Source organism: Carya illinoinensis, chromosome 12 (assembly GCF_018687715.1).
Source record: "Carya illinoinensis cultivar Pawnee chromosome 12, C.illinoinensisPawnee_v1, whole genome shotgun sequence".
NCBI lineage: Eukaryota > Viridiplantae > Streptophyta > Magnoliopsida > Fagales > Juglandaceae > Carya > Carya illinoinensis.
This window is the reverse complement of record NC_056763.1, coordinates 28,533,273-28,547,223: the sequence shown is the minus strand read 5'-3', so window position 1 is coordinate 28,547,223 and position 13,951 is coordinate 28,533,273. Positions and strand designations below refer to the sequence as shown.

General features: G+C 32.4%; 2 protein-coding genes across 2 annotated transcripts; one reads left to right on the top strand and one right to left on the bottom strand.

Moving 5' to 3' along the window:
* The first annotated feature begins 4,094 nt into the window (after positions 1 to 4,094).
* Positions 4,095 to 8,389, top strand: LOC122289099 (pathogen-related protein-like). The gene is made up of 5 exons (XM_043096036.1): positions 4,095 to 4,251; positions 4,391 to 4,551; positions 4,671 to 4,803; positions 7,558 to 7,856; positions 8,030 to 8,389. Exons 1-5 carry the CDS (start codon positions 4,197 to 4,199, stop codon positions 8,171 to 8,173), a joined length of 792 nt encoding a protein of 263 aa, XP_042951970.1. The 5' UTR covers positions 4,095 to 4,196; the 3' UTR covers positions 8,174 to 8,389.
* A 1,648-nt stretch (positions 8,390 to 10,037) lies between these two features.
* On the bottom strand, positions 10,038 to 12,609 carry LOC122290311 (ras-related protein RABA1b-like). Its single transcript, XM_043097946.1, has 2 exons — positions 12,239 to 12,609; positions 10,038 to 10,792 (listed from the first exon to the last, which is right to left on the bottom strand). The coding sequence occupies exons 1-2, from the start codon at positions 12,457 to 12,459 to the stop codon at positions 10,357 to 10,359; spliced, it is 657 nt and encodes a 218-aa protein (XP_042953880.1). The 5' UTR covers positions 12,460 to 12,609; the 3' UTR covers positions 10,038 to 10,356.
* Positions 12,610 to 13,951: the final 1,342 nt, after the last annotated feature.

Here is a 13,951-nt window from a genome sequence, read left to right as displayed (position 1 = left end):
ATGAATTGATTTGCTTTCCGAGGCCCTTTGCCAGAACATGAGGCATTGCAAATAAGTGCTTTGCAATTTCAAGATCTGACAAGCCTAACAATTTGAAAAAAAATCCCACTCTGACTTAAAAATCTTTTGAGCATTATACGTACACAATGTGGGAGGCTTCATCGTCAAAGTTTTTATTTGCTTATCACTAAAACCATAAGATTTTAAAAACTCAACAACAGTGTGTGCATCACTTTCTAGCACAGCTGGGTATTTGCTAAGCATTTTGGTGAGGATAGAGCCAGAAAATCCTGAGTATTCAAACACGTCCAAGTTGGGCATAAGTATTTGATATGAGTTTGCGTTAAACCGTGATTTCTTAATAGGTTTAGAACTGAGTAGGAATTCTTGAACTTCTTCAAACGAATATAGGAGGCAGGAGACTGTTTTAGAGATTGTGAGTCCTGGAATTAAAAAGTTATTAGACAGTTTCAAATAGGAAGTTAAGAAAAAGTTCGGTTGAGTTTCTGAAATGGATTTCAGATAAGAGATGGGTTGTTGACGTGATTTGTTTTTTCATTTTTATATAATAAAAAAAATTAAAGCTGACTATCGTGTCAGCTTGGTCCGCAGAATGAGTGCGCAAAGCGCCTAAACGTAGAAGGACTCTTGATTATATTTTGTTTTGTTTTTTGTTTGCAACTTTGCTTAGTGAGTGACACACTTGATGGAAAGCATGAAATGTTAGGGGCCTTCATATTTGGAAGAACATAAATGTTCTTAAGGTACGTTTGGAAATAGCACAACACTACATTCAATCTCAAAAGAAGTTAGGGACAACGTGGCCTGCCACGTCACTAGTAATAAAACAATTTTGAAAAGCAAATACGTTTGATCATTTTGTTTATTTATTTATTTATAACTCAAAATTTGAACTTCTTTTTGGCTGAAATCAACCCACGCCACAATCATTCAGGCAATCGCTTGCAAGTCACGGCATTAACTCATCTTCGAATCGTTGTACCTTCGTTTGTTTGTCAATGAAAGTTTGGGTAATCATATATTTATAATTTTTTAAAAGTTATTTTATAATTCATTTTCAATTAATTAATATAATTATGTCATTTTAATATATTTAGATTTTAGAAAAAAGATATTAATAATCATGAAGTTTATAAGTACTACATAATCATTTAAAAAAAAATACGAAATTTACATAAAAAATTAATTTTTTAATAATAAATATTTTTTTAAAATAATTATGTAGTATTTGAGCACTTTATATAACTAGATGTAGCATTATTTTAATTTTTAATATTATAAAGTTAGTCTTCATTTTATATAAAGTTATAAAATAGTTACAAAATAATTATAAACGGACCATTTTTCATGGAGTTAAAAGCCATGACAACTTAATCATTGGAAAATAAATTAATCAAATAATTATTCTTTTCCTTTCGCATCGCCAAAGCTTGTGTTAACCTTTCGTCGGCAACTCAACTTTGTTTTGGATTGCTATCATATATTCTTGTTTTTTTAAGGTGAGGATTAAATAAAAGTGAACGTGACAGTATCTTTCAACCAGTTCAAATCAACAAGATGCAGCAACCTCTCTTTATTGCGACTTTTAGTCACAATAGGATAGTCTGTTTTATCATTCTATACAAAAATTGCTTCAAGTGACGTTTCCTAGTGGGACATTTACTTGGCTCTAGATCATTTTATTTTTATTTTTGTTATGATGTATCTGTTGGTTTTGAGATGACTATACGGACTCTCATAGCACTAACAATAACTTATTTATCTTTATTTTTATTCTCAAATTTGAATAAACTTCTCTTAAAATTATCTACATTAGTTTATCTATATTTATAATTTTGAATAATTATGAATAGTCATTATTTATCTTTGAAAATGTCATTTCTTTTTTCAAACATTATTTTTATTATTTTTTTTATGAAATTAGACCACACATAGAGTATGTGTGGATTTTTCTATGTTGCTGAATATATATATGGTAGATTAAATTTATTAGACTTGAATATTAAATTTGACTTGAATTTATTAGACTATCCAAATTTTAGAAAAAAAAATAATATTTCATTATTATTTAGTAAAAAAATATATAATCTAATATAAGAATTTTTTTCATCTTCAAAGTCAATCTTTTAAAGATATGATTTTAAAAATGAAGATGTATAAACGGTAATGCCCTCACTCCACTAAAATTTGTATGATGTAATCTTTTAATTTATCTATAAAATACTAAACTTGTTTTGAAATAAAAAAATAAAAATAAAAAAATAAAAAATAAAAAAGAAGAAGAGGAAGAGGAAGAAAAAGAAACTACGACACCGTATTTATTATTGCTGAAAATTGTCAGTCTATTAAATTGAAAAAGTGTCCCTATCTATTAAATGAAATCACGGAAAGGTGAAGCAATGAACCATTCAAACCCACTACAATTTCAACGGACTTGTTGTACAATAAATAAGAGAAATGACAAGTGAAATGGTATTTGTAGTTGTGATTGTATAAGTAATGTGTAATTATTTAAAAAAATAAATTAATATGAGACTTATATAAAAAAAATTAACTTTTTAATCGTGGACCTTACTCTTTTTCAAAATGATTACGTGACGTTTATAATTTTACGACTATATGTAGCATTGCTCAATAAATAAAATCCATCTAGGTGGTTCTAATTTGTTTGGATATTGGATTACCCTGTCCAAGATGCTAATATCAAATACAAAAATTTTATGTGCAATTACTTTTGTGCACTCTTTTGTGCACTCCAATAATATGATTGGTTGGATATTAAAAAAAAATTAATCCAGCCAATCATATCAATGGAGTGCATAGGAAGTATGCAAAAGTGACTGTACGTAGCATTACTCTATTAAATAACATCATCTTGAACAGGAAAGCGAACGTACAACCACTTAAATCTACATCCATCTTTTTTTTTTAAAAAAAAATCTGCATCTATCTATTTATATATTTATTTTAATTTCTATACTATATACATTAAATAGGTAAAGATCCTTAAGATCTAACGCATCCACACTTGTTGACCAACAAAATGAAAGCCCGTACATGAAATATGATTAACTACTATTAAAGGCTTAAATACCGATGTGTACTAAAAATATATTATGCATGCATTCTTCTTCTTACCCTTAACTGGCATGCATCTTACTTTTCTTTAGGAAAATGAGATTTAGCTATTATGAGAAGTCTAACTATCGATTATATAAAAATAATTTTACGAACTAACTTGACTTTATTTATCTATATAATTTATTTTATAATAAAAATATATAATTTCATAATTTAATAAATTACATAAAATTGTTATAAAAATTTCTTCAACCTCACCCACTACGTCAAGCCTTGCACTGTTCTCCATCTATGCGATGTCCGCTGTCCCCCATCCATGTGGTGTCCGGTTGACTTTCTCACCCTTTCGGGCATCTCGCTGAAAAATGATAGATTAACTACTATCCTATAATTTGTTTACAATTCTACACTAAAATAGTACATCTTTTGAAATTTTAGTTTAACTTTTATTTTGATTGGATGGATTTAAATTTTAAATGCTTAAAAATTATTATATTATTAAGAAGAGTAAATAGATAGTAAATCGGTTGCAAGGGTATCATTTCTCCTCGCTGATTGTTGCCACGGAAATGACTAAACACCTGCAGCCTATCTACAACTTCTAAACAACGACTTGATAATGTTGCAACTTTTCATCAACAGCGAAACACAAATAAATAAATAAATATATTAAGAACAGACAGCATTAATGAAAGAAAAGGGCATGGTTTCATTGGTACTTTGGTTGTCTTGGTGTATAGATAAATTGTTCCTTTAAACCCAATAAAATACTAGAGAAAATTAAACAAATTGAAACAGTTCTGGTAACGAGCATGCGTAGTGTCAACCACACATTGTTGATCAACGAATCAACATCCGAAATTACTACATTGGTAGCAGTGGTTCTCAGGAATTATTCTGATAGGATCGATGAATATTTTAGGTTTATTATACTTTATTTTTCTAGAATTTTTAAGAATTAAAAAAAAAAAATCTCGTAATCAAGATTCTTATTTAATTTTAAAATTAGAATCCAGTTATAGAGATTTACACGAAAGGTTATGCTTAAAAAGAGATTATCTGTCAGCGTTGAGCAATTTATAAACGATTGAGATATGGAGTCCACAAGTGCTTCTGGCAGCAATAAAAACTTCCAGGCCGGCCAGCTAGGTAATTGTGCTATAAGTCTTCTCTCCATCTTCCTTCTTGTTCCAAGTGAAAATCTATCAGTCTCTCTACACGTGTACATTACCTTCTAGTTTCAGCTTTAAATCCTCTTGATCAACTTGGTTTCTTTCTTTTCCCGGAGACAAATCAAGCATGGCTACCGAAGAGGCTGCAGTACCTAAGATTGTGGGAGATAAGTATAGGTCTTTCTTACATGATGATGGAGAGAAAATCGAATGGAGGCATGGTGGCCCTCCCACGTATGATGATGTTAACAAGCTCTTCGAAGAAGGCAGGACTAAGGTTGGTGGATACCTGGATTAATTGGATATATATATACCTTCTTTTCTTTTCTGCTTTACCCCTCGTCTCTCTCAATAATAGCTTTTTGCTGTTATTATTATTATTATTATTTTGTGCAGGAATGGCCAAAAGGATCACTGGAAGAAATAGTACAAAATGCTGTCAAGTCATGGGAGATGGAGCTCTCACACAAAACTCGCTTGAAGGACTTCAAGACTATAAACCCCGAGAAGTTCAAGCTCTTCGTTAATGGTAATCAGACTTTCTTGCTTTCTTTTTTAATTTTTTTTTAAGTCAATATATCCACGTAGTAGTTTAGGGGTGCTAAGAGCCCATACGGGTGGGTAGCACCCTCCCCCTCACACCTGCAAATCTTCATATTTAAATTCAAAAATGTAAATCAAACTTTAAATATATAGATCCAACCATAAATTAAATAAATTAAAAAAAGTGAGTAACAACTTATCCATGGCCAAATCTTGGTTGTGGATCCCACAACAATCTAAACAGCAAAGTGAGTAACAACTTATCCATGCCAAATCTTGGTTGTGGATCTCACAACAATCTAAACAACAATCTTGATGGCCAAATCATGGTTGGAGGTCATGGAAATTCATGATCACAAATTGGAAATGGGTCTCGATGCAAACCCACGACCAAGTTATAGTTGTTGGTTGCAAAAACTCACGGTCATGGCTTGACTCTGAGTCTCTAAGCAGATTCGCAACCAAGCCTTGGCTATGAATATGCAACCAAAACGCTAAAAGGAGAAAGAGAATGAGAAAGAGAGAAGGAGAATAGCATGAGTGCTGGTGGAGGAGGAGGAGGCAAAAAGTGTAGGGGAGGGAGAATAGAAAGTATGGAGAAGCATAAGATGAAGGCTGAGTGGTGAGAGAGACTAAGAGTAGGGGTATAATAAAGTCGAAAAATCGATTGAATTGGACCGGACCAAACAGGTGGGCTTGGTCCAATTTATAAGTAGTTTTGATACGGTATCAGTTCTTAAGAATCAAAACCGGTGCGATACTAGTTTTCATATTTTGAAAATCAGTTTAAACCGTACCAGACCATTATATATATTTATATTTTTTAATATTATATACTAAATTGCTAATTAATATAACATAAAATTAGTATAACATATGATATAACATAAAATTAATCTTATAATTTTTAATATAATACTTTATATAACATATAAATTTTAATCTTAAACATAAACATTAATATTAAAGTTGATTACTTTATATATATATATATCAATGGTAAATACATTTTTGACATAATAAATTATTATATATATTCTTTTTGTACTTATATTTGTATACATTTAATCATATATGCTCATATAAAAATTTTAGAATTTATATGAACTATAATTAAATTCAATACTATACTAGTATGTAGTAATTGTTATAAAATAATATACTTATACTATAATATAAATAGACTAAAAGTTTAGCATATGTAGACATCATATTCTTACTAATATAGATAATCCGTAAAATTGAAAAAGGGGACCGGACTAGAAAAACTAGGAAAACTGGAAGTTTCGGTTTCGATTATGACTTAGTTTGGTATTAGTTCTTAAAATCTGTATATATCAGTTCGGTTATAAAAAAATGAATAAAACTATACTAGTTACACTCTAATAGAGAGTACGGGAGAGAGAGAATAGAAAAATATTAAGTTTTAGGGATGGTCAGCAGAGCCCTGCACTCCACTACCCCGACCCCGTCAGCCTTGCCCCTGCATGGCGGGACAAGGAACCCCGCCCTGCATTTCTCCCGCCTCGCCCCCCCTTATATATATTATATATATACATATAAATACCAATATTTATATATATACAAAAACATAAATATATTTATATATATAAATATATATTTATATTTTACAAATTGTGTATATATCAGTATGTATATTAAGATTTGTTAGACTTGTTCACAAATTATGCACTAGCAAATTTAAAAAGTACATAATTTAAAAACTACAACTTATATAAAATATGCATTGGTAAATTTAAAAACTATATAGTTTAAAAATTATTACCCTACAACTTATACAAAATACGCACTAGCAAAATTTAAAAATTATATAATTTTTAAATTATAGTCATATTTATAAATTTAAATTTATAATTTGAATATAAAAATGTATTTTTAATCACTTTTAGACCTAAAAATAATTTTTAAACTGAATAAAATATAGTCTACATTTTAAGTGGCGGACCCTGCCTAGTGAGGCGGAGTACCCCGCCTCTAGGACGAGGGGGCGGGCGCGGGGTGCAGTGAGGGAGCAACCCTATTAAGTTTTTCCAATTTTATGTAGTATGAGGGAGGTGGGCTGGCAGCTATCCATGCCCAACCCCCCGCCCGTTTGATCTTCTCATTCTTTTACTTTTTTGTTTAAAGGAATTTGTGTCCCCATTGGGATAAATGGACGGGTGGGCTGGATTCCGGAGGCTCGCCACCCAACCCTGAGACCAAAAAAAAAAAAAAAAAAAAAAATTAAGGACTTGTAATTTTGATAAAATAACATAGTAGAAAAGAGGAGGGACTTGTAATTTTCCATGTCTGCAAAGGACTGGATGCAACTTTCCGCGCAGCAGTTTCACTCTGTGACAAAACAAAAGGAAATTTACCATTTTCTTTCTCATGAACTTCCATGCTTACTCTAATGTGAGTTGTATTTATTATTATTTTTTTCAAAAGAATTGTGTAGTAATTAAATATTTCACGATTGCAGATATTATTTCTTTAGAATAAATATGGAATCTAACAAACAATTTTGCACGAGATGAAAGACTGGGTCCGCGGAATTTCCCCTGAAGATGTGCTAGCTTCTTGATTTCTACATAAAGTGCATTTACATGGGACTTGTTAAAAGTCTGAATATACTATGTTAATCTGGTTCTTACGGTTCAAACTTCGCCATGCAGCTTATTTACTTTTCTTTATTTGCACCACATTTACATGAACCAGCAGATGATCAATTTGGTTGCAGGAAGAGAGGGGTTATCCGGGGAAGAAACTCTTGAGCTTGGGAGCTACAATGCCTTGTTGAAGAATTCTCTGCCAAAGGAGTTTCAATACTACAAAGCAGATGAAGAAACCTTTGAATCGTCTCATGATGTCTTTAGATCTGCTTTCCCTCGCGGGTTTGCGTGGGAAGTGCTCAATGTTTATTCCGGACCGCCTGAAATTGCTTTCAAATACCGGCACTGGGGTTTCTTCGAGGGACCCTATAAAGGGCATGCTCCCACTGGGGAGAGAGTTCAGTTTGTTGGATTGGCTACTCTCAAGGTAATTTTCACGTACTTCCCAACAAGTAGATCCAAACACTGCATAAAAGCATACATATATTTGCAAGGTTTCCTGTCACAATAGGAGGGGGCAAAGTTCTAGTGTACATATATATATATGTTCATATGTATAACTCAAAGCATGTGCCGATGACTATCTGATTTCCTTGATAGGTTGATGAATCTCTCAGAGTAGAAGAGGTGGAGGTATACTACGACCCAGCAGAGCTGTTTGGAGGCCTTCTCAAGGGACCACCTATCTCAGAGTCCAAGCACCATGCTGGAACAGCTGCTCATGGCTGCCCACTCTCCAAATAATTAAATCATATATGCTTTTGCTTTAAATAGGTAATTCCAGCCATCCATCGTCTCTCCTCCATTCTCTTCTCTTCCAGTGGTCCATGTACTCAATCGGATTTAAACTTCTATCTTTTTGTAACCTTGATGATGTTCAGCACTCTGTATTTCTGTAGCATGCTAGTCATAAATATCACAATGCTTCAGTAATAAAACCTTTGGTCTTCGAAAAATTAATCTCGTCTTTGTCGAATTCTAAGAAATTCTGAGTACATGCTTTAAGCAGAGGCAAATATTCAGCACGAGACAGAGTAGGTTTCAGATTACTCAGAAACGAAATAAGCTTTGTTCAGCGACCTGTCGAAGACCTCAATTGATAAAGCCAATTAAAGATGGTGATAATGCATATACCAAATGATATGCAACACAAGTAAAAATACATATTCTCTTCGGAAAAATTAAGTAAATTTGATATCCATATAAAAAAAATTATTATTTAATAGTGAACTCCACTTTTTTCAAAGAGAATACATAAAACTTACATACCCTAAACTTATAGAATTTTGCTACTTATCATCCCGCACGTATTTTTATTTATTTTTTGTTTTATTTCTCTACTAAATAATTTGGTTTTTCTACTTATCATCCATATATCATGTATTTGATAAGGAAAAAAATAAATAAATAATTTAAAATTATATGTGGTATATAGTGTAAGAATAATAAGTGAAATTTTTTACAACTATATCTAATATTACTCAATACATATAATCTGTTTTTAGCCTTTTATCATTTTTGAAATAAAAGTGGAAAGAATGATAGTAGCTTCAAACCAAAATTTCTGTTTTTCAAAATTCTATTTTCAGATCACCGCCATGTCAGAATCTATATAAAGAAAAATAATATTTGCAGTTATAAAGAGCACAATCGTCGCATACTTTTTTTAAAAAAAATGAATAAATATAGGATTCATATAAAAAAATAATAATAATTAAATAATGAATCTTAATTTTTTTAAAGCACAACACATGACACAAATTAATGAAGTTTCTGTAAATGGCACAAATCAATCTCGTAAATGCACGGTGTCATGAATTGACATATATGCAGTTTTACTCGAAGCAAGATTTTTTCGAATTTTAATCATTTTTTATTTATAACTATTTTAATCCTAATCACTATTTCCAAATTGAATGATTATGGTTTTATTTCATCGGCACTATGAAATCTTGATTATTTAATTTGAATTTACACGTTGCAGTGATTGATCCTTCAAAATACCAAAAAATATGCTTTAAAACCAATAATTGTTATATTAAGTTAAAATAACGTGTAATATTTAATTTTCTCAAACTATAACTCAATCCAATAATTCATGTTTCAGAAAAATGAATCTTGGAGAGATCTAATATCTATGCCGGGCAATCTTCGGATCCAAAAAAAAAAAAAAAAGAAATTTAGATTGATTATACAAAATTAACCTATTTCATCTCATCTCATATAATCATTACAAATTACAATTTTTTTTTAAATTCTCACGTAAAATATAATAAATAATTCAAATTTTTTAAATTTTAAAACAAAACTAAAATTAAGAAATTATATTGTAATAATATTTTATTTAATTTTTAATAAAATATCTTATTTCATCTTGTATGAACTTAATAACAAAACGAGATCTTATTTTCCATCCAAAAACGCACCTGTGCGACAAAGTTTCGATTTTTCTCTTGTTTAAATGCAAGCGGAAAACAGTTCCATTCTTCAGCCCCAATTTCGTGACAATGAGGAGAGAGATTTTTCAGCAACTGCTCGACCGACACTCGGATAACATAAAAGGTTGCCAGGAAATCGCTTTCCTCAGACCAATAGCACCTACAAGAAATGCAGGAAACGTTCTCTTCCGTTTTTATCTTTTGAATAACATATGTTGCTTACATATACCCCAGAATGGTAGTAAAAAAGAGGTTAACAATGCACGGCCTTGATTATAATAAGAACTTCTAAAAAAAAGGGATCATTATAATAGGAACTGGAAAACCATGCCGTTTTCGCGACCATTCTGCTCCTACATCTCATGCATCGATCGTGGTTTAACAAACTAAGCTTAACACCCCAAGAAAATTACCCTCTTCGGGTCCCGCTTAAAATAATATACGGTACAAAGAAGTTGAATCCAGCCGATAAAATTATGTTTCTCAGATCTAACTTGAGCAGCAACCAAGTTTTTTCAAACCATACTTATCATCATTGAGGTTTATTTTCTCTCCTTTCGTTGGAACAGATGAAGCATCTCCATTTTCTCCTCCTTCCATTTGCTTCTTGCTTACAGAGTGGTAGATTTGAGTCAGTACTTCAGCAAAGGCATTTTCTACATTTACTGCCTCCAGTGCTGAAGTTTCCATGAAATAAAGTGATTCCCTTTCAGCATAGGATTTACCTTCTTCAGTTGAAACAGCAACTAGGTGGCGTAGATCGGATTTGTTCCCAGCAAGCATCACAATAATGTTTGAATCTGTGTGGCCTCTCAATTCTTTCAGCCATCTGTCAGCATTCTCAAATGTTGCATGACGAGTGATGTCATAAACAAGAAGTGCACCTACTGCTCCACGATAGTATGCACTGGTGATGGCACGGTACCTATAAAGTGAAGAAGGTAAACAAAAACATAACATATCATCCAATAATCAGAGTTTCACAGGCTGAATAAAATAGCTCCTAACCAAATTAAATGGTGCTAGCGTTTCAACAGCGCATGATGGTTCACTAGATGTAGTTACTTAAGGTAAGGCTCAAATAACTTCATGCATCTTCAGGCCTTTTATTTTTTTCGAGTTTTCCCATAGGTAGGCCAGAAGTAGAAAGCAAAAATGAGTGTTCATGGATTATTCTTTGTAAAAGTATTAAAGCAAAAGTTAATTGGAAATCAATGCGACCAGTCCGTGGGGGAACCAGTGCAGACCATTTCCTGATCCCTCTCTTGTCTTGCAAGAACTATTCAATTATGGTGATTTTGCCAAAATCATAATGTTCTTTAGCAAAAGTTTATCATTAAATTACAACTTCCCAATTCTCAAACCAATTCCATTAAGTCATTCTAGAGTATTGGCAACGCTAGCCCTTGAAACATCCTTGCAAAGACTCTCTCCCTACATGTAATTGAGACAAATTCAACCAACCTCTTCTACCCCTCCCCCTACCTTCTTCCTTCAAGTTGACCAATCCATTGCAAAGGGTGATGATGACATGATTGGCGTCATTAAGTGCATTTCAATTATCCATATTTGATCACATACATCAAATTGGTTTCTTCTTTTCTCTATCGAGTTATTGATCTTAAGAGTGTCTCTTTTTACAGTTTTTGTGGACTAAATATATCGCTGAAACTATTTATTATACGAATTTTTTACTTTGTTTTCCCTGATTTGAATTAGAGTGTTGCAAAATTTTTTTCCATTCTCACAAAACAAGGAGTTAAATCGTCTCATTTTCTCTGTCTCAACCTTACTTCCTCTGTCTCAGACTCGTGAGAAAATTCAATATCCTTCTGTCAACGTGACTATTAAAGAAAACTAACACTTACACTTTACCTAGTCATCATTAGCACTCTCCGCAATCGTTTATATAGCCAATTGACGTATATGCACTATAAATGGAGGACTCAGGACAAGCACGCTAAGTGCCTTCATAATCCAAATCCACGCAATTTATACAAGATCTCCGACGAACAAGTAAAAGGATAGATACATGTCCACAATCCCAAGGAAGCAACCAAAGCTTCAGAAGTACGAAAACTCAAACTATAATTATTTGAAAGGGAAAATTAGCTTTCTTTCTGTGTAAGTAAAAGAAAGGAATCTAGTTTTTCCCTTGGATCTCCACAAAGAAGTAACCTATTGAAGCAAATCCATGAGACTAGATTTAAATCTGTCTAGAATTTTGTTAAAAAAAAAAAAAAACCGTAAATCCAATGAGCGCAACGAACCAAGATGGCAACCCCAAGCTTGATAAATCTCGTACCCAACTCGAAGCTAACAGAGGAGAAACCCAGATGAGAAAATAGAAAGCTAAAGAAGAAGCAAGAACCTTTCTTGGCCAGCAGTGTCCCAAATCTGGGCCTTGATGACCTTGCCATCAACGTTCAAAGTCCGAGTGGCGAACTCGACGCCAATGGTAGACTTGGACTCAAGGTTGAACTCGTTCTTGGTGAACCTGGAGAGCAGGTTCGACTTGCCCACCCCCGAGTCTCCGATCAAGACCACTTTGAACAGGTAGTCGTAGTCGTCGTCAGCCCTGTACCCCGCCATTGTTGGCTAGCTAACCAGCTTTATTTCAAAGAAATTTTTTTGGGGAAGGAGAAGGGGGAGAGGAGAGATTTGCAAGCAAACGGAGCCTTTCGGTAGGATGGTGTGGTGGGAAGCGTGAAAGTGTTAAAAAGCGCCAGAAATGATGCGAGAGTGTGAGAAAAAGATGTACAATGTGGGAACCTCCATCTGGTACAATGTTCCTAACCAACTATAAGTTTAACTGCATCATGAGGCTTGCCGTGGAATTCTCTTCTAATCTTGATTCGTTATTTTTGAGGTTTTATATTTTTATCATAAATTCTGAAAAAGTAGCATTTTTTATTCCAATTCTGACAAACTTCCTTTCACTTCACATTTGTGTAAAAATGTGATGCAATATGGTTAAGGAGCGTGCAGTCATATCACATGTTTGATATTCTGATAAATAAATGAATATATAAATCACATCCTTTATATCGTCCACAACTGCATGTGCTTTCTTTCTTCCATATGTCCTCCTGAACTGGATTACAAATTTAAGAGAAGACTATGCTAAATAATTTGTCTAAAACTAATCATTAAAAAATTCAAAATTTACAAATATTAATATAATATTAATATTAAAAAATAATATTTTATTTAATTTTTAATTTTCATTTCAACTTATTATCCAAATTGCACCTAATTTTTTAAGCTCAACCACCTATATTCTGATCTGAGCTTGAATTAAGTTATAGTCATCAATGTCGTCGGTCCCATTATTTTTCGATCCTGTTCTCATGCAACTTCATGTGTTTTTGTTAATTTTATTGAGTGGGTGTTTAAATAATATTCCATGAGTCATATGGTCCCTGCAGGCTGACCTGTCGAGGACTGTATAATGTGCTACCTATTTGGGTTTTAATTTCATTTTCAGTCTGCATATATATAACTCGATCGAGTGACCCGTATTATTGTATAAGACTACGTTACCAGATGTGTTACGATCGATATATACTACGCGTTTATTTTATATATATATATATATATAGCATGGTAACGAGACCTTCAGGAATGACACGAGGAATAACATTGTACACATCAGGGGCTTTCCAACCTGTAGTACTCCAAGATAAAGCAGCATAAAGTTTTAATGATAATGTCTTTTTGCCAAGGTATAGACCTTTAAACCAACATGTTCGATCTGCATTGTTTGTGTGATTTTCGTTAAACGAATCACATCAATCCTTAAGCTTTTTGAAACACTGATGTAGGCCAGGCTCCATGGAAACCGGACTAGGACTTCTTGTCCAGTATTACTTATCAATTCAAAATTCAAATTAATGGATTTGTTTTCCTTCCTCGCAGTAAGACGTTCTTCAAATTCCTTTCATTCAGTTCTGTTTGGCTATTGGAAATTTTCATATGAGAATTTTAAATTTTAAAATTAAATATTAAAATATTATATTTTAATATTATTATTGTTTTAAAATTTAAAAAAATTAAAAAAAAGTTGAATTGTTTATTATATTTT

What these genes read in the sequence shown, in the direction of transcription:
- LOC122290311 (XM_043097946.1), bottom strand. Translation starts at nt 12,459, where the DNA reads ATGGCGGGGTACAGGGCTGACGACGACTACGACTACCTGTTCAAAGTG. An exon ending in GACACTGCTGGCCAAGAAAG is followed by an intron (nt 10,793 to 12,238) that starts GTTCTTGCTTCT and finishes TTCACTTTATAG; the next exon opens with GTACCGTGCCATCACCAGTG.
- LOC122289099 (XM_043096036.1), top strand. Translation starts at nt 4,197, where the DNA reads ATGGAGTCCACAAGTGCTTCTGGCAGCAATAAAAACTTCCAGGCCGGC. An exon ending in CTTCCAGGCCGGCCAGCTAG is followed by an intron (nt 4,252 to 4,390) that starts GTAATTGTGCTA and finishes CTTTTCCCGGAG; the next exon opens with ACAAATCAAGCATGGCTACC. An exon ending in TTGGATTGGCTACTCTCAAG is followed by an intron (nt 7,857 to 8,029) that starts GTAATTTTCACG and finishes TTTCCTTGATAG; the next exon opens with GTTGATGAATCTCTCAGAGT.